At 47.9% G+C, this 21,379-nt stretch overlaps 1 protein-coding gene across 4 annotated transcripts in view; it reads left to right on the top strand.

Moving 5' to 3' along the window:
• The window catches only part of nacc2 (NACC family member 2, BEN and BTB (POZ) domain containing), an 86,757-nt gene that overhangs the window by 59,999 nt on the left and 5,379 nt on the right, over nucleotides 1–21,379 (top strand). For all 4 annotated transcript variants that reach the window (XM_012967898.3, XM_031906864.1, XM_031906865.1 and 1 more), the window contains 3 exon segments: nucleotides 9,503–9,670; nucleotides 19,322–19,427; nucleotides 21,112–21,209. In XM_012967898.3, the coding sequence (XP_012823352.1) occupies nucleotides 9,503–9,670; nucleotides 19,322–19,427; nucleotides 21,112–21,209 (372 nt within the window).

The following is a 21,379-nucleotide window of genomic DNA, read 5'->3' as shown; positions in this document are numbered from 1 at the left end:
TCTTTTGTTGTCTAACAAAGCTCTTGTAACTGTTTTCTATTGGGCTTGATCTCAGCTTAACCCTTTGTGAGCCGGCTTCTCTTTGATCCTGCCATCCTGCATGTATGGGGGGGGGGGAAGACTAAATGGGATAAAGTCCTGTCTCCACTCCTAATACTACTGAATGTAGAGCTCCCTGACACCGACGGGTCCCCCTCAGCCCAAAGGTATTACTGTCACCCCGCTGTGTGCCCAGTAGGAGGCCCTTGAACCATTGGCCATACAGGGCAGATTATGGGCACCCCTGATGGGCCAACCCTAAAATTGGCCAGACCTCAACCCACCATGGCTGTCACCCCACGGTGTGCCCCATGGGGCATGTTGCACTCAGGGATGTTTTGACCACCACTCTTTTCTGTAGGAGGCCCTTGAACCATTGGCCATACATGGGCAGAGTTTATCTGCCCCTGTATGGGCACCCCTGATGGGCCAACCCAACCGATATCTTACCTAAAATTGGCCAGATCTCGATTGGGCAGGTTTGATTTTCCCATTGGATCAGGTCCGACGGACCATATTCCCACCATGGCTGTGTGCCCCATGGGGCATGTTGCACTCAGGGGTGTTTTGACCACCACTCTTTTCTGTTGGAGGCCCTTGAACCATTGGCCATACAGGGCAGATTATGGGCACCCCTGATGGGCCAACCCAACTTATATCTGGCCTAAAATTGGCCAGATCTCAATCGGGCAGGTTTGATTTTCCCATCGGATCAGGTCCGACGGACCATATTCCCACCATGGCTGTGTGCCCCATAGGGCATGTTGCACCCAGGGGTGTTTTGACTACCGCTCTTTTCTGTTGGAGGCCCTTGAACCATTGGCCATATAGGGCAGATTATGGGCACCCCTGATGGGCCAACCCAACTTATATCTGGCCTTAAATTGGCCAGATCTCAACCCACCATGGCTGTCACCCCGCTGTGTGTTGCACCTAGGGGTGTTTTGACCACCACTCTTTTCTATTGGAGGCCCTTGAACCATTTTAGCAGCTTATCTGCCCCTGTATGAGCACCCTGATGGGCCAGCCCAACCAATATCTGGCCTAAAATTGGCCAGATCTCGATCGGGCAGGTTTGATTTTCCCGTCGGATCAGGTCCGATGGACCATATACCCACCATGGCTGTCACCCCGCTGTGTGCCCAGTAGGGCATGTTGCACCCAGGGGTGTTTTGACCACCTCACTTTTCTATTGGAGGCCCTTGAACCATTTTAGCAGCTTATCTGCCCCTGTATGAGCGCCCTGATGGGCCAGCCCAACCGATATCTGGCCTAAAATTGGCCAGATCTCAATCGGGCAGGTTTGATTTTCCCGTCGGATCATGTCTGACAGACCATATACCCACCATGGCTGTCACCCCGCTGTTTGCCCAGTAGGGCATGTTGCACCCAGGGGTGTTTTGACCACCGCACTTTTCTGTTGGAGGCCTTTGAACCATTTTATCAGCTTATCTGCCCCCTGATGGGCCAACCCAACCGATATCTGACCTAACATTGGCCAGATCTCGATCGGGCAGGTTTGATTTTCCCGTCGGATCAGGTCCGAAAGGAACCTATACCCACCGATATTTTAGCCCTAGGGCAAAACAATGGAATTAGCCCAATATCCCCCACTGTAGGTCTGGCCAAATGAGTGTATAACACTGTGTATGACCACCATTAGTCTTGCAGGACGGGGCAGAAGACGGCGGGGCTCATTTATCAACACTGGGCAAATTTGCCCATGGGCAGTAACCCATAGCAACCAATCAACGATTGGCTTTTTTCAGCCAGCTGCAGTGGAACAATTTGAAAGGCAGGGGAAAGGCGGGTTAGAGTAGAAGTAGCTACACACGAGAGCTCACTCATGTACTTGGCTTCCTTTGATTATATTATATACAGGTTACTGGGTTATAGATACACAATGGTGCAGTTCAGCAATGTATAAGCCCCTCCCACAAGTGAGATTATTGCCGCCGGCTTCTTCTTTGGCTTGTCGTTTGCCGTTTTCACCATGGAAGCTGCGTCAGGTACTCCCGCCCTTGTCTGAGGAACCCTACCGGAACCTTCTTTGGAAAGGGCCCAAGATTCCTTCTACGTCAGATACAATGGCCCATTGTGAATAAACCCTGTGTCCAAGGTATCACAGTATTTATGTATTTGTGTACAGCAAACCGCAAGGCAGGAGCTGTGCCATATCTAATATCCTTATCATTTACAGTAGGGGGTACATTATCCCTTATAATACATGAGTGATACTCAGAGTTCCCTGTATAACTCAGCCTGCAGCCTTGTGCCTTTATATGGGGGGCACAGAACCCCTCAGTGACTGCTAATATCCTTATCATTTACAGTAGGGGGTACATTATCCCTTATAATACATGAGTGATACTCAGAGTTCCCTGTATAACTCAGCCTGCAGCCTTGTGCCTTTATATGGGGGGCACAGAACCCCTCAGTGACTGCTAATATCCTTATCATTTACAGTAGGGGGTACATTATCCCTTATAATACATGAGTGATACTCAGAGTTCCCTGTATAACTCAGCCTGCAGCCTTGTGCCTTTATATGGGCACAGAACCCCTCAGTGACTGCTAATATCCTTATCATTTACAGTAGGGGGTACATTATCCCTTATAATACATGAGTGATACTCAGAGTTCCCTGTATAACTCAGCCTGCAGCCTTGTGCCTTTATATGGGGGGCACAGAACCCCTCAGTGACTGCTAATATCCTTATCATTTACAGTAGGGGGTACATTATCCCTTATAATACATGAGTGATACTCAGAGTTCCCTGTATAACTCAGCCTGCAGCCTTGTGCCTTTATATGGGGGCACAGAACCCCTCAGTGACTGCTAATATCCTTATCATTTACAGTAGGGGGTACATTATCCCTTATAATACATGAGTGATACTCAGTTCCCTGTATAACTCAGCCTGCAGCCTTGTGCCTTTATATGGGGGGCACAGAACCCCTCAGTGACTGCTAATATCCTTATCATTTACAGTAGGGGGCACATTACCATACAGTACCCCTATCACTATGTTGTGTGTCCCTTTTTAGTGTTGGAATGTTTTGTAGTAATTACTTGTTACTGTATGGGGTCATTGGGACTAAGATTCCCCTATAAACCAATTACTGGAACATCCTGCTGTAACTTTTTCTCTCCTGTACCCCCAGTTGTCTCCTCATTCATGTTCCATCTCCTTTATCTTCTCCCTTATCATTTCATGTCCTGTCTTCTCCTTCATTTCTCTATCTCCTGTATCCCCAGCTTTCTTCTTCCTCATCTTTGGTTTCCTCAGTTGTCCCCTCCCTCATCGTTCCACCTACTGTATCCCAGGCTGTATCCTATCACTCCATCTCCTCTACCTCTAGTTGTTTCCTTCCTCATCTTTCTCTCTTTAGTATCCTCAGTTGTCTCCTCCCTTATCTTTCCATCTCCTCCATCCCCAGACGTCTCCTTTCACATCTTTTCCTTTCCAGTATCCACAATTGTTTTGTCCTTCACCTTTACATCTCCTGTAACCTAAGCTGTCTCCTCCCTTGTTCAATCTTCTGTACCTCCAGTTGTCTCCTTCCTCATCTTTCTCTCTTCGGTATGCTCACATGTCTCCTCTATCATCTTCCCTTCTCCTGTTTCCTCACTTGTCTCCTCCATCATCTTCCCTTCTCCTGTTTCCTCACTTGTCTCCTCCATCATCTTCCCTTCTCCTGTTTCCTCACTTGTCTCCTCCATCATCTTCCCTTCTCCTGTATCCTCACTTGTCTCCTCCATCATCTTCCCTTCTCCTGTTTCCTCAGTTGCCTCCTCTATCATCTTCCCTTCTCCTGTTTCCTCACTTGTCTCCTCCATCATCTTCCCTTCTCCTGTTTCCTCACTTGTCTCCTCCATCATCTTCCCTTCTCCTGTATCCTCACTTGTCTCCTCCATCATCTTCCCTTCTCCTGTTTCCTCAGTTGCCTCCTCTATCATCTTCCCTTCTCCTGTTTCCTCACTTGTCTCCTCCATCATCTTCCCTTCTCCTGATTCCTCAGTTGCCTCCTCTATCATCTTCCCTTCTCCTGTATCCTCAGTTGCCTCCTCTGTCATCTTCCTTTCTCCTGTATCCTCAGTTGCCTCCTTCATCATCTTTTCTTCTCCTGTATCCTCAGTTGCCTCCTTCATCATCTTCCCTTCTCCGGTATCCTCAGTTGCCTCCTCTATCATCTTCCCTTCTCCTGTATCCTCAGTTGCCTCCTCTTTAACTCCACCTCCCTCCCTCATATGTCCACCTTAAGTTTCCCCAGTTGTCTCTTCCTCCAACCTCCTGCTTCATGTACCCTCAACCTTCTCCTCCATCATTCTTCCATCTTTACTCCAACAGTTTCCTTCTGCAGTTTTCTGCCCCCTACTGCAACCTTCTGTCTCCTGTATTTCCAGACTTAATCCCAACCATGGACAAATGGGGACCCTTCAGAAGTCATTGGACAAAAACTTTGCTTGTTCTATTCCACCTTTGCATTCTTCCGGTCCGTACAATACTTATTCTTAGTGTCCCCTGTCCATCCTACATCAGTTTGTAAGTCAACAAGCTCCTTTTTAAAGTATCCTGGGTTTGATTCCCATGTCAGCCCTTATCTTATTTTCCCTGTGCCTCAGGCAGAAACCTGTCCCTGAAACTTGTGGCTTCTACTTTAACTCACTTTCCCTGAACTCACTTGATTTCTCTTTAAGTGAATTCCATGATTTCCATTTTCTCTGCTACGACATCTGTGGGACAGGGACGGTGCTTGTCCAGGAGAGGGTTAACCCAGCAGTGGTTTGGGCAGATGTCATTAAATTGCCAGTTTGTGTTTCACTTCTCTGTCCTTTGTCCTTCCTCTATCCAATTAGTGTATCATTTCCATGTTCTTCTCATGACTGAGTGGGTTTCCTCTGAGCGCTCCAGTTTCCGACCACAGTCCAAGAGTTGTGATTAACTGGCTTCTGGGGAAATAGATGGAACTGTGAAGTTTTGGGTTCATCCTTAGCTCATAACAGTAACAGTCACCTTTCTATAGTTCCAGGGGTACCCAGGGCACAAATAAGCACTCACCCCAAATCCCCCCCTAACTGGCCTTCAGGCTGGGCCCCCTTAGCCCATAACAAGGTTACAGATATATAGAAACATTGGGGTAACAGTCACCCCGCTATAGTTCCAGGGGTACCCAGGGCACAAATAAGCACTCACCCCAAATCCCCCCCTAACTGGCCTTCAGGCTGGGCCCCCTTAGCCCATAACAAGGTTACAGATATATAGAAACATTGGGGTAACAGTCACCCCGCTATAGTTCCAGGGGTACCCAGGGCACAAATAAGCACTCACCTCAAATCCCCCCCTAACTGGCCTTCAGGCTGGGCCCCTTAGCCCATAACATGGTTACAGATATATAGAAACATTGGGGTAACAGTCACCCTGCTATAGTTCCAGGGGTACCCAGGGCACAAATAAGCACTCACCCCAAATCCCCCCCTAACTGGCCTTCAGGCTGGGCCCCCTTAGCCCATAACATGGTTACAGATATATAGAAACATTGGGGTAACAGTCACCCTGCTATAGTTCCCGGGGTACCCAGGGCACAAATAAGCATTCACCCCAAATCCCCCCCTAACTGGCCTTCAGGCTGGGCCCCCTTAGCCCATAACAAAGTTACAGATATATAGAAACATTGGGGTAACAGTCACCTCTCTATAGTTCCAGGGGTACCCAGGGCACAAATAAGCACTCACCCCAAATCCCCCCCTAACTGGCCTTCAGGCTGAGCCCCCTTAGCCCATAACAAGGTTACAGATATATAGAAACATTGGGGTAACAGTCACCCCGCTATAGTTCCAGGGGTACCCAGGGCACAAATAAGCACTCACCCCAAATCCCCCCCTAACTGGCCTTCAGGCTGGGCCCCCTTAGCCCATAACAAGGTTACAGATATATAGAAACATTGGGGTAACAGTCACCCTGCTATAGTTCCAGGGGTACCCAGGGCACAAATAAGCACTCACCCCAAATCCCCCCCTAACTGGCCTTCAGGCTGGGCCCCCTTAGCCCATAACAAGGTTACAGATATATAGAAACATTGGGGTAACAGTCACCCCGCTATAGTTCCAGGGGTACCCAGGGCACAAATAAGCACTCACCCCAAATCCCCCCCTAACTGGCCTTCAGGCTGGGCCCCCTTAGCCCATAACAAGGTTACAGATATATAGAAACATTGGGGTAACAGTCACCCCGCTATAGTTCCAGGGGTACCCAGGGCACAAATAAGCACTCACCCCAAATCCCCCCCTAACTGGCCTTCAGGCTGGACCCCCTTAGCCCATAACAAGGTTACAGATATATAGAAACATTGGGGTAACAGTCACCCCGCTATAGTTCCAGGGGTACCCAGGGCACAAATAAGCACTCACCCCAAATCCCCCCTAACTGGCCTTCAGGCTGGGCCCCCTTAGCCCATAACAAGGTTACAGATATATAGAAACATTGGGGTAACAGTCACCCCGCTATAGTTCCAGGGGTACCCAGGGCACAAATAAGCACTCACCCCAAATCCCCCCCTAACTGGCCTTCAGGCTGGGCCCCCTTAGCCCATAACAAGGTTACAGATATATAGAAACATTGGGGTAACACTGTGTGTAGCTATGGGGGGGATGCAGGGAACTATAGGACTATGAGACGAATGGGTTAAGCAGCTCCTTATCCTCCCGTGACCCCGACACTCACAGTGGGCCCCACCGGTTGCGAATGGGTAAAGTCTAAAGACAATGTTTAATCGCACATGTACACTGGCAGATGTTTCGCTTTTCCACAAGCTGCTGAAATACGAGTATTTATAAACCCGGCAACTTGTGACAGGCCCAGGTCTAAAAAAGGACAGATACGGCTGCTTCCAAGGCAGGAATAAGAAGTTCTATTCCCTTGGAATTTATAGCAATGAGAACCTAGGGAGGAGCTGGCCTTTGTGAGAACATCGTGTAAAATGGGTCCCATCTTCCCGTTCATGATTAACTCCTTAGCCGGAGTAGATCTGGTTCTGGCAGGATTCTGTTGGGCTTTGGTGGAACATCAGAACCTTATATTTTAATCCAGCCCCCAAAAAATGCTCCGTAATCTCTTGAGGAGCATCTGGTGACCTTAAAACTCTATGGTATCAAGTCCTCCAACGTCTCCCCAAGTACATACATAGTGACATAGTACATCTCAGGCAAGGTGTATGGGAAGTACCGTGACAATGCAGTCTGTTCTTTCTACTGAATAAAAAAATGTTCTGTGTCTTTCAAGATCAATGGGGGTCATTATTTTACTCTAGAACAGCGGTTCTCAACCTTCCTAATGCCGCGACCCTTTAATAAAGTTCCTCATGTTGTGGTGACCCCCAACCATAAAATGATTCCTAAGACTGTTGGAAATATGTTTTCCGATGGTCTTAGGCGACCCCTGTGAAAGGGTCCTTCAACCCCCAAAGGGGTCCCGACCCACAGGTTGAGAACCGCTGCATTAGACCGTAAGCTCCTTGGGACAGGGTCTCCCATTATACCACTAGACTGTAAGCTCTTTAGGACAGGGTCTCCCATTATACCACTAGACTGTAAGCTCTTTAGGACAGGGTCTCCCATTATACCACTAGACTGTAAGCTCTTTAGGACAGGGTCTCCCATTATACCACTAGACTGTAAGCTCCTTGGGACAGGGTCTCCCATTATACCACTAGACTGTAAGCTCTTTAGGACAGGGTCTCCCATTATACCACTAGACTGTAAGCTCTTTAGGACAGGGTCTCCCATTATACCACTAGACTGTAAGCTTCTTGGGACAGGGTATCCCATTATACCACTAGGCTGTAAGCTCCTTGGGACAGGGTATCCCATTATACCACTAGGCTGTAAGCTCCTTGGGACAGGGTCTCCCATTATACCACTAGACTGTAAGCTCCTTGGGACAGGGTCTCCCATTATACCACTAGACTGTAAGCTCTTTAGGACAGGGTCTCCCATTATACCACTAGACTGTAAGCTCTTTAGGACAGGGTCTCCCATTATACCACTAGACTGTAAGCTCCTTGGGACAGGGTCTCCCATTATACCACTAGACTGTAAGCTCTTTAGGACAGGGTCTCCCATTATACCACTAGACTGTAAGCTCTTTAGGACAGGGTCTCCCATTATACCACTAGACTGTAAGCTTCTTGGGACAGGGTCTCCCATTATACCACTAGACTGTAAGCTCCTTGGGACAGGGTATCCCATTATACCACTAGGCTGTAAGCTCCTTGGGACAGGGTCTCCCGTTATACCACTAGACTGTAAGCTCCTTGGGACAGGGTATCCCATTATACCACTAGGCTGTAAGCTCTTTAGGACAGGGTCTCCCATTATACCACTAGACTGTAAGCTCTTTAAGACAGGGTCTCCCATTATACCACTAGGCTGTAAGCTCCTTGGGCCAGGGTCTCCCATTATACCACTAGACCAGTGATTCCCAACCTTCCTAATGCCGCGACCCTTTAATACAGTTCCTCATGTTGTGGTGACCCCCAACCATAAAATTATTCCCAAGACCATCGGAAATATGTGTTTTCCAATGGTCTTAGGCAACCCCTGTGAAAGGGTCCCAAAGGGGTCCCGACCCACAGGTTGAGAACCGCTAGTATACATGGTAGCTGTAGCCTTCTTCTGAGTAGGGTTCCATAACCAAAGGCTGAAGCTCAAAGTGGTTGGAAAAGTCTGGAAAACATTGATGTGTTTTGTTGTTCGATAAACTGTCGTCCAATAAGAGTATTGGCTACGGTTCTGGAGCAGAATCCACAGTAACTAAAGCTGTAGGAGAATGAAAGGAAACAGAGCCACCTCGGGTTCTTCAGAGTCCGTTCCACCAACCCCATAAAGGACAGAGCTGCTTAGTGACAGTCTAGCCTGCGGTTATTAATGGCTGTTGATGCCCAGTAACCGGAGAGGAGCTCTATCGCTGGGTGATCTTTTCATCTTTTGTTATATGTTGCCATCAACAAGGCTGGTTCTTGGGTGGTTTGTGTGTGTAAGGTATGTGTAAACGTTGGGCTGCAAGGTACATAAATATCCTGCCAGGGAGGACAGAATAGGGAGCAGCAATGGGGCAAAGAGGGTGGGGGCAGTAAATTACAACGGTCTCTGTTTAACAAAGGCTTTGGGTGGATTGAGTTTATCCAGGCAGTATATGGTGCCCAGTAATTTCTACCTTCTGTGATGTTTTTGAAGGACGGAGCCAAAACTTGGCTGTTGAATTTGTGGTTGAAGATCTGGAGTCAAACAAAGCTCAAAACAAATCCGGACACATTTTTGCACCTCACCGTTGTAGCCACTAATAGTAAATTAATCCCAGAGAATAGTAAATAATAGTAAATTTGTCCCAGATGATTGAAATGTTTTGGGGGTTCTTCCCAATTGTAATGCTTTTTTTTCTTCTCTCGGTCTTGTCTACATCAGGGCAGGATAAAACAGATCAGATTCCGGCATTGGAAAACCGCTCCTGTGTCCTGATCCGGCGGGATTTGGTGGCGCTCCCTGCCAGCTTGATAAGCCAGATTGGATACCGCTGCCACCCGAAGCTGTACTCAGAGGGGGATCCCGGGGAAAAGCTGGAACTTGTGGCTGGTAAGCTGGGGAGAACTGAGAGTGTGGGACTTGTGGCTGGGGAGAAGTGAGAGTGTGGGACTTGTGGCTGGGGAGAACTGAGAGTGTGGGACTTGTGGCTGGGGAGAACTGAGAGTGTGGGACTCATGGCTGGGGAGAACTGAGAGTGTGGGACTTGTGGCTGGGGAGAACTGAGAGTGTGGGACTTGTGGCTGGGGAGAACTGAGAGTGTGGGACTCATGGCTGGGGAGAACTGAGAGTGTGGGACTTGTGGCTGGGGAGAACTGAGAGTGTGGGACTTGTGGCTGGGGAGAACTGAGAGTGTGGGACTTGTGGCTGGGGAGAACTGAGAGTGTGGGACTTGTGGCTGGGGAGAACTGAGAGTGTGGGACTCGTGGCTGGGGAGAACTGAGAGTGTAGGACTCGTGGCTGGGGAGAACTGAGAGTGTGGGACTTGTGGCTGGGGAGAACTGAGAGTGTGGGACTTGTGGCTGGGGAGAACTGAGAGTGTGGGACTCGTGGCTGGGGAGAACTGAGAGTGTGGGACTTGTGGCTGGGGAGAACTGAGAGTGTGGGACTCGTGGCTGGGGAGAACTGAGAGTGTGGGACTTGTGGCTGGGGAGAACTGAGAGTGTGGGACTTGTGGCTGGGGAGAACTGAGAGTGTGGGACTTGTGGCTGGGGAGAACTGAGAGTGTGGGACTTGTGGCTGGGGAGAACTGAGAGTGTGGGACTCGTGGCTGGGGAGAACTGAGAGTGTGGGACTTGTGGCTGGGGAGAACTGAGAGTGTGGGACTTGTGGCTGGGGAGAACTGAGAGTGTGGGACTTGTGGCTGGGGAGAACTGAGAGTGTGGGACTTGTGGCTGGGGAGAACTGAGAGTGTGGGACTTGTGGCTGGGGAGAACTGAGAGTGTGGGACTTGTGGCTGGGGAGAACTGAGAGTGTGGCTTGGTGGGAGACTGAGTGTGGGACTGTGGCTGGGGAGAACTGAGAGTGTGGGACTTGTGGCTGGGGAGAACTGAGAGTGTGGGACTTGTGGCTGGGGAGAACTGAGAGTGTGGGACTTGTGGCTGGGGAGAACTGAGAGTGTGGGACTTGTGGCTGGGGAGAACTGAGAGTGTGGGACTTGTGGCTGGGGAGAACTGAGAGTGTGGGACTTGTGGCTGGGGAGAACTGAGAGTGTGGGACTCATGGCTGGGGAGAACTGAGAGTGTGGGACTTGTGGCTGGGGAGAACTGAGAGTGTGGGACTTGTGGCTGGGGAGAACTGAGAGTGTGGGACTTGTGGCTGGGGAGAACTGAGAGTGTGGGACTTGTGGCTGGGGAGAACTGAGAGTGTGGGACTTGTGGCTGGGGAGAACTGAGAGTGTGGGACTCATGGCTGGGGAGAACTGAGAGTGTGGGACTTGTGGCTGGGGAGAACTGAGAGTGTGGGACTTGTGGCTGGGGAGAACTGAGAGTGTGGGACTTGTGGCTGGGGAGAACTGAGAGTGTGGGACTTGTGGCTGGGGAGAACTGAGAGTGTGGGACTTGTGGCTGGGGAGAACTGAGAGTGTGGGACTCATGGCTGGGGAGAACTGAGAGTGTGGGACTTGTGGCTGGGGAGAACTGAGAGTGTGGGACTCATGGCTGGGGAGAACTGAGAGTGTGGGACTCATGGCTGGGGAGAACTGAGAGTGTGGGACTTGTGGCTGGGGAGAACTGAGAGTGTGGGACTCGTGGCTCCGATATTGCTTACCTTAGTGGTTGAAAGATTTGCTCGTTTGGGGACCTCGCCAAATAAGTGTATGGGGTATGGCCACCTTTACTCTTTAGTAAGAACTATCCATACAGGAGGCCAGAAGTGGATCGGGAAGGTTTAGATCGGGGGCTGCGTCGGCTCATTGATTTGGCCCTTACTCTAACAGGTCCTACTCCTGTCTTTGTCATTCTATCTTTGGGCCAAGGTTCAAACAACCTAATTACTCTGATATTGTGCACCTTAGTGGCTGAAAGATTTGCTCATTTGGCAACCTCACCAAATATGTGGATCTTATGGTGTATGGCCACCTTTACTCTTTAGTAAGAACTATCCATACAGGAGGCCAGAAGTGGATCGGGCAGGTTTGCTTTTCCCGTCAGATCAGGGGCCGCATCGGCTCATTGACGCGGTTCTTACTCTAACAGGTCCTACTCCTGTCTTTCTTTTTCGATCTTTGGGCCAAACAATTACTCCAATAGTGGTTGAAAGATTTGCTTGTTTGGTGACCTCGCCAAATAAGTGCATGGGGTATGGCCACCTTTACTCTTTAGCAAGAAGTATCCATACAGGAGGCCAGAAGTGGATCGGGCAGGTTTGATTTTCCCGTCAGATCGGGGGCCACATCGGCTCATTGATGTGGTTCTTATTCTAACAGGTCCTAAACAATCTAATTACTTCGATATTGCTTACATTAGTGGCTGAAAGATTTTCTCGTTTGGCAACCTCGCCAAATAAGTGTATGGGGTATGGCCACCTTTACTCTTTAGTAAGAACTATCCATACAGGAGACAGGAGGCCAGAAGTGGATCGGGCAGGTTTGATTTTCCCGTCAGATCGGGTTCCTAAACAATCTAATTACTCCGATATTGCTTACCTTAGTGGCTGAAAGATTTTCTCGTTTGGCAACCTCACCAAATAAGTGTATGGGGTATGGCCACCTTTACTCTTTAGTAAGAACTATCCATACAGGAGACAGGAGGCCAGAAGTGGATCGGGCAGGTTTGATTTTCCCGTCAGATCGGGGGCCGCATCGGCTCATTGATGTGGCCCCTACTCTAACAGGTTCTATTCCTGTCTTTGCCATTTGATCTTTGGGTCAAGGGCCAAACAATTACTATTATTGTGCACCTTAGTGGTTGAAAGATTTTCTCTTTTGGCAACCTCGCCAAATACGTGGATCTTATGGTGTATGGCCACCTTTACTCTTTAGTATCTATACAGGAGGCCAGAAGTGGATCGGGAAGGTTTGATTTTCCTGTCAGATCGGGGGCCGCATCGGCTCATTGATGTGGTCTCTACTCTAACAGGTCCTATTCCTGTCTTTGTCGTTTGATCTTTGGGCCAAGGGCCAAACAATTACTCTGATACTGCGCATTTAGTGTTTGAAAGATTTGCTCGTTGGCAACCTTGGCAAATAAGTGCATGGGGTATGGCCACATTTACTCTTTAGTAAGAACTATCCATACAGGAGACAGGAGGCCAGAAGTGGATCAGGCAGGTTTAGATCGGGGGCCACATCGGCTCATTGATGTGGTCCTTACTCTAACAGGTCCTATTCCTGTCTTTGTTATTCTATCTTTGGGCCAAGGCCCAAACAATGTAATTATTCCGATATTGTGCACCTTAGTGGTTGAAAGATTTGCTCATTTGGCAATCTTGCCAAATATGTGGATCTTATGGTGTATAGCCACCTTTACTCTCTAGTAAGAACTATCCATACAGGAGGCCAGAAGTGGATCGGGCAGGTTTGATTTTCCCATCAGATCGGGGGCCGCATTGGCATACTCCTACTCTTTGTCATTCTATCTTTGGGCCAAACAATCTAATTATTCCGATATTGTGCACCATAGTGGTTGAAAGATTTGCTCATTTTGCAACCTTGCCAAATACGTGGATCTTATGGGGTATGGCCACCTTTACTCTTTAGAAAGAACTATCCATACAGGAGGCCAGAAGTGGATCGGGCAGGTTTGATTTTCCCGTCAGATCGGGGGCCGCATCGGCTCATTGATGTGGTTCTTATTCTAACAGGTCCTAAACAATCTAATTACTTCGATATTGCTTACATTAGTGGCTGAAAGATTTTCTCGTTTGGCAACCTCGCCAAATAAGTGCATTGGGTATGGCCACCTTTACTCTCTAGTAAGAACTATCCATACAGGAGAAGTGGATCGGGCAGGTTTGCTCTTCCCTTAAGATCGGGGGCCGCGGCGGCTCATTGATGCGGTTCTTACTCTAACAGGTCCTGTTCCTGTCTTTCTTGTTTGATCTTTGGGCTAAACAATTACTCCGATAGTGGCTGAAAGATTTGCTCATTTGGTAACCTCGCCAAATAAGTGCATGGGGTATGGCCACCTTTACTCTTTAGTAAGAACTATTCATACAGAAGACAGGAGGCCAGAAGTGGATCGGGCAGGTTTGGATCGGGGGCCGCATCGGCTCATTGATGTGGCCCCTACTCTAACAGGTTCTATTCCTGTCTTTGCCATTTGATCTTTGGGTCAAGGGCCAAACAATTACTATTATTGTGCACCTTAGTGGTTAAAAGATTTTCTCTTTTGGCAATCTTGCCAAATACGTGGATCTTATGGTGTATGGCCACCTTTACTCTTTAGTATCCATACAGGAGGCCAGAAGTGGATCGGGCAGGTTTGATTTTCCCGTCAGATTAGGGGCGACGTCGGCTCATTGATGTGGTTCTTACTCTAACAGGTCCTAAACAATCTAATTACTCTGATATTGTGCACCTTAGTGGCTGAAAGATTTTCTCGTTTGGCGACCTCGCCCAATAAGTGCATGGGGTATGGCCACCTTTACTCTTTAGTAAGAACTATCCATACAGGAGACAGGAGGCCAGAAGTGGATCGGGCAGGTTTGATTTTCCCATCAGATCGGGGGCCGCATCGGCTCATTGATGTGGCCCCTACTCTAACAGGTTCTATTCCTGTCTTTGCCATTCAATCTTTGGGCCAATGCCCAAACAATCTAATTATTCCGATATTGTGCACCTTAGTGGTTGAAAGATTTACTCATTTGGCAACCTCGCCCAATACGTGTATCTTTACTCTTTAGTAAGAACTATCCATACAGGAGGCCAGAAGTGGATCGGGCAGGTTTGGATCAGGGGCCGCGTCGGCTCATTGATGTGGTCCCTACTCTAACAGGTCCTATTCCTGTCTTTGTCGTTCGATCTTTGGGCCAAACAATTACTCCGATAGTGGCTGAAAGATTTGCTCGTATGGCGACCTCGCCCAATAAGTGCATGGGGTATGGCCACCTTTACTCTCTAGTAAGAACTATCCATACAGGAGAAGTGGATCGGGCAGGCTTGCTTTTCCCTTCAGATCGGGGGCCGCGGCGGCTCATTGATGCGGTTCTTACTCTAACAGGTCCTATTCCTGTCTTTCTTGTTTGATCTTTGGGCCAAACAATTACTCCGATAGTGGCTGAAAGATTTGCTCGTATGGCGACCTCGCCAAATAAGTGCATGGGGTATGGCCACCTTTACTCTTTAGTAAGAACTATCCATACAGGAGAAGTGGATCGGGCAGGTTTGCTTTTCCCTTCAGATCGGGGGCCGCGGCGGCTCATTGATGCGGTTCTTACTCTTACAGGTCCTATTCCTGTCTTTCTTGTTTGATCTTTGAGCCAAACAATTACTCCGATAGTGGCTGAAAGATTTTCTCATTTGGCAACCTCGCCCAATAAGTGCATGGGGTATGGCCACCTTTACTCTTTAGCGAGAAGTCTCCATACAGGAGTCGGGGAACTGCATCAGCATACAGATTATACTTCTGCTCCATAAAACTCCCCACAAACCATAAATCTTCCCACGTGAGAACATTGCTCTGTTCTAAACTGCAACGGAGGCTAAAATTCTATATTTTTTTCCCCCTGTATTATTAGGGGGCTGAAAAAAGCGACGGTTTGGAGTTGATCCATATTTAATAGCTTCTCCCAAACTGTCACATTTGCTAAATATCTCCGACAGTCAAAGCAACGTGTATGTTTCCAAGCAAATCAATTTGCTCGCGGAGCACAATGACTCGGGCACCGTAAATGGCTGTTAGCATACAGAATACCAACACTCGTTATGCCGGCGGAATATTCATTTTGTTGCAGTTTACGTTTTTATGCGCGGCTATTAAATGTGACACGGGTTATTTTCACAGTAAGGAACAACTGTAAATCGTGGCGGCGCGCACCTGTGGATGGGGCCCCATTTGCATTTTTCAATCTGCGGAGGCAGATTAATATCTCGGGCTCGTAATACATGTGGAGCAGAGTTTATTTCTTCTGCTTGCATTAATATCACCATTGGCAGGTGTTACAGGCTTTCCGCCGCCGCTCTCTCTCTCCGTTGCTTGGGAAAAATCCTGCATATATTACTTTCCCAGAATTTATTCTTAACTCTTTAAAGGGTAAGTGTCGGAAATCAGATTTTGCTCTTCTGGCTTCCAGCTGTATCGAACTGGATGAGGTCCCAGCTCTACTACAATTGAATGTAGAAGGACAATATGGCTTCCCGGCCGCCCGTATGGGTTGGGTTTCAGCAGAGCCGCAGATCGGACTTTCCAGAGGGACACTCGATAGTTGCTTGGGAAACGCTGAGTCGGCATACACCGGCACTTGGCTGAACAACTAGACTTAGAAATGCAGCCAACTTCTCAAGGAGGTGCAACCAACTGTCCCGATCCTTCAGCTACTCACTAGCTACTGTGATTCTTTATTAAGTCACATTTACAGCCAATAGCTTCAGGCTTGAATGCTAATGTGGTTCAACCAGTTTTAGGAACCTTTGAGTTGGTCGTTTCTGATGGAGGTGCCACCAGTTGATGTCAGCCTTCATCAAAAGGCACAACCTTTTATCTAGTCCAAAAACCGACTGTCATTGTCCTTAAGCTAGTCACTCATGATGGTGGTGCCACTGATTACTGCGACCCTTAAGTGAGTCTTCGGCTAGTCACACCTAATGGTGGTGCAACCAATTGTCATTAGCCTTCAGCTAGTTACTACTACTAGTTAACTCTTTAAAGGGTAAGTGTCGGAAATCAGGTTTTGTTCTTCTGGCTTCCAGCTGTATCGAACTGGATGAGGTCCCAGCTCTACTACAATTGAATGTAGAAGGACAATATGGCTTCCCGGCCGCCCATATGGGTTGGGTTTCAGCAGAGCCGCAGATCGGACTTTCCAGAGGGACACTCGATAGTTGCTTGGGAAACGCTGAGTCGGCATACACCGGCACTTGGCTGAACAACTAGACTTAGAAATGCAGCCAACTTCTCAAGGAGGTGCAACCAACTGTCCCGATCCTTCAGCTACTCACTAGCTACTGTGATTCTTTATTAAGTCACATTTACAGCCAATAGCTTCAGGCTTGAATGCTAATGGTGGTCCAAGCTGTTTTAGGAATCTTTGAGTTGGTCATTCCTGATGGTGGTGCCACCAATTGCCGTCGGCCTTCATCAAAAGGCACAACCTTTTATCTAGTCCAAAAACCGACTGTCATTGTCCTTAAGCTAGTCACTCATGATGGTGGTGCCACTGATTACTGTGACCCTTAAGTGAGTCTTCGGCTAGTCACACCTAATGGTGGTGCAACCAATTGTCATTAGCCTTCAGCTAGTTACTACTACTAGTTAACTCTTTAAAGGGTAAGTGTCGGAAATCAGATTTTGCTCTTCTGGCTGAATGTAGAAGGACAATATGGCTTCCCGGCCCCCCGTATGGGTTGGGTTTCAGCAGAGCCGCAGATCGGACTTTCCAGAGGGACACTCGATAGTTGCTTGGGAAACGCTGAGTCGGCATACACCGGCACTTGGCTGAACAACTAGACTTAGAAATGCAGCCAACTTCTCAAGGAGGTGCAACCAACTGTCCCGATCCTTCAGCTACTCACTAGCTACTGTGATTCTTTATTAAGTCACATTTACAGCCAATAGCTTCAGGCTTGAATGCTAATGGTGGTCCAAGCTGTTTTAGGAATCTTTGAGTTGGTCATTCCTGATGGTGGTGCCACCAATTGCCGTCAGCCTTCATCAAAAGGCACAACCTTTTATCTAGTCCAAAAACCGACTGTCATTGTCCTTAAGCTAGTAACTCATGATGGTGGTGCCACTGATCACTGTGACCCGTAAGTGAGCCGTCAGCTAGTCACGCCTAATAGTGGTGCAACCTATTGTCATTAGCCTTCAGTTAGTTACTACTGATGGTGGTGCAACCAATTGTCATTAGCCTTCAGCTAGTTACTACTGATGGTGGTGCAACCAATTGTCATTAGCCTTCAGCTAGTTACTACTGATGGTGGTGCAACCAATTGTCATTAGCCTTCAGCTAGTTACTACTCATGGTGGTGCAACCAATTGTCATTAGCCTTCAGCTAGTTACTACTGATGGTGGTGCAACCAATTCTAGTGACCTTTCAACTAGTCATTCCTGACCGTGGTGCCACCAATTGCCGTAAGCCTTCAGCTAGTCACACCTGGTGGTAGTGCAACTAATTGCCGTAAACCTTTAGCTAGTCACTCCTGATGGTTGTGGAACCAACGGCCATGTTCCTCAGCTAGTCACTCCTGGTGGTAGTGCAACCCATTGCCGTAAACCTTCAGCTAGTCACTACTGATGTTCGTGGAACCAACTGCCATGTTTCTTCAGCTAGTCACTCCTGGTGGTAGTGGAACCAACTGCTATGTTCCTCAGCTAGTCACTCCTGGTGGTGGTACAACCAATTGCCGTAAACCTTCAGCTAGTCACTCCTGATGGTTAGTGAAACCAACTGCCATGTTCCTTCAGCTAGTCACTCTTGGTGATAGTGCAACCAATTGCCGTTAGCCTTTAGCTAGTCACTACTGATGGTGACCCAACCAATTCTAGTGACCTTTTAGATAGTTTTGCAACCTCCGGCACTAGTAAACACCCCAGGGACAGACCAACCAGATGTGGGGGTGGCCCCATATTGAGGCACAGTGGCTCAATGTGACCCTATTGTTGCCATACACCTTCAGCTTGTCTCCAGAACTACACTCCATATCTTCCAACCAATCCCGATGATGGTTGGAACCATTGTTTACCCTAAGGACAATGATCAGAACCATCATCGAAGGGCCACATTCACAGAATGATGCAGTCTCTCCATTGTGATGGTTGATATGTAGCAAAGGCCCAGTTCACAAGGCCATCAGTTTGGCCTCATACATAGGCCAATAAGCTGCTTACTTGGCCAGATGTGGCCAAGCCTGCAGGAAATATTGACCCTTTGTAGGACGATTCTTGAGTCATTTGGTGTCAAGCGAGGGATATGGACTTTCCAACTAACTAGGAATTAGTGACCCACGTTCATTAGCCCAGTGCCCCGCAGAGAGGCCACGTCTCCCATTTCGATGAGCGGGGAGGTAGCCGGCATTCCTGTGTTCCAATGCAGTAAACCTCCCCGTCTCACAATGTGCATATCGACTCGACTGGAGGGGCCGGAGTTCCGCTCCTCTGCAGTCAGCAGAATATAATTAGAATCAATACCGGCAGATCTGCGAGTTGCTGGTCTGTGTGTGTGGGAGTTCATTCAAGGTAAAGAAGAGAGAGAGTTGGTGGGGGGGAAGTTAGTGAGAGAGCTTCCACCATAGGCCCTAATGCTTCTTTTTTTCTCTCTCATTCAATCGATTTAGTGGTGGCTGTGATTTGTAAAAGGTCTCATGTCTGCCTCTTTCAGAAACGTTAGATAGCGGCAGAATGTGCCCTTTTTTTTTTTCTTAATGGAGTACGAAATTACCATTTTCATCCTTCCGTTCACACTGGAATTGGGTTTAACCTCTGCAGTTGGCTGCTGCCTTTTATCATGGCTAATACCCCGACCGTTCCGAATGCCCAGCTCCTTCCATACACGCCTGCTTAGAACTGAGTAAATCCCCTGACTGATGTCTCTCTGTCCTACACTAGGTTCTGGGGTTTATATCACCCGCGGCCAACTGATGAACTGCCACCTCTGCGCTGGGGTCAAACACAAGGTCCTGCTGCGGCGGCTACTCGCTACGTTCTTTGATCGGTACGTTCTATTAAACAGTACAGTATGGGGGTACAGCTTATTGTGTGCCCAGAGCATTCCTTCTCTGTATATTTGTATTTATACATATGGGTAGGGGGTGCCATAGTGTTTCCCTTAGACAGTACAGTATGGGGGTACAGCTTATTGTGTGCCCAGAACATTCCTTCTCTGTATATTTGTATTTATACATATGGGTAGGGGGTGCCATAGTGTTTCCCTTAGACAGTACAGTATGGGGGTACAGCTTATTGTGCGCCCAGAACATTCCTTCTCTGTATATTTGTATTTATACATATGGGTAGGAGGTGCCATAGTGTTTCCCTTAGACAGTACAGTATGGGGGTACAGCTTATTGTGTGCCCAGAACATTCCCTCTCTGTATATTTGTATTTATACATATGGGTAGGGGGTGCCATAGTGTTTCCCTTAGACAGTACAGTATGGGGGTACAGCTTATTGTGTGCCCAGAACATTCCTTCTCTGTATATTTGTATTTATACATATGGGTAGGAGGTGCCATAGTGTTTCCCTTAGACAGTACAGTATGGGGGTACAGCTTACTGTGTGCCTAGAACATTCCCTCTCTTTATATTAGTATTTATACATATGGGTAGGGGGTGCCATAGTGTTTCCCTTAGACTGTACAGTATGGGGGTACAGCTTATTGTGTGCCCAGAACATTCCTTCTCTGTATATTTGTATTTATACATATGGGTAGGGGGTGCCATAGTGTTTCCCTTAGACAGTACAGTATGGGGGTACAGCTTATTGTGCGCCCAGAACATTCCTTCTCTGTATATTTGTATTTATACATATGGGTAGGAGGTGCCATAGTGTTTCCCTTAGACAGTACAGTATGGGGGTACAGCTTATTGTGTGCCCAGAACATTCCTTCTCTGTATATTTGTATTTATACATATGGGAGGGAGGTGCCATAGTGTTTCCCTTAGACAGTACAGTATGGGGGTACAGCTTATTGCGTGCCCAGAACATTCCTTCTCTGTATATTTGTATTTATACATATGGGAGGGAGGTGCCATAGTGTTTTTTCTTAGACATTACAGTATGGGGGTACAGCTTATTGTGTGCCCAGAACATTCCTTCTCTGTATATTTGTATTTATACATATGGGTAGGGGTGCCATAGCGTTTCCCTTAGACAGTACAGTATGGGGGTACAGCTTATTGTGTGCCCAGAACATTCCTTCTCTGTATATTTGTATTTATACATATGGGTAGGAGGTGCCATAGTGTTTCCCTTAGACAGTACAGTATGGGGGTACAGCTTATTGTGTGCCCAGAACATTCCTTCTCTGTATATTTGTAATTATACATATGGGAGGGAGGTGCCATAGTGTTTTTTCTTAGACAGTACAGTATGGGGGTACAGCTTATTGTGTGCCCAGAACATTCCTTCTCTGTATATTTGTATTTATACATATGGGTAGGGGGTGCCATAGTGTTTCCCTTAGACAGTACAGTATGGGGGTACAGCTTATTGTGTGCCCAGAACATTCCCTCTCTGTATATTTGTATTTATACATATGGGTAGGGGGTGCCATAGTGTTTCCCTTAGACAGTACAGTATGGGGGTACAGCTTATTGTGTGCCCAGAACATTCCTTCAGAATGCAGACTGGTTAATACTGGTGGATCTCTTACATCTCTTGGCTTTGCCCCTCACAGGAACACCCTTGCAAACAGTTGCGGAACGGGGATTCGATCATCGACGAGTGATCCCAGCCGGAAGCCTCTGGACAGTAGAGTCCTCAATGCTGTGAAGTGTAAGAAATCCTTTTGCTTCCCCAACTTTATTGATTACTTAGAAGACATTGGCCATAGATCGTTATATTATTGCTCTCCAGTCATAGGTTGCAGAGTCCATGCCTGGGAACCCTGCTTTCTATCGTTAGGGAGTCTAGTAACCCATAGCAACCGATGAGCAGTTAGCGTT

This window comes from Xenopus tropicalis, chromosome 8 (genome assembly GCF_000004195.4).
Source record: "Xenopus tropicalis strain Nigerian chromosome 8, UCB_Xtro_10.0, whole genome shotgun sequence".
Lineage (NCBI taxonomy): Eukaryota > Metazoa > Chordata > Amphibia > Anura > Pipidae > Xenopus > Xenopus tropicalis.
Note: the sequence above shows the minus strand (reverse complement) of the source record. Positions and strands in the feature narration are given on the sequence as shown.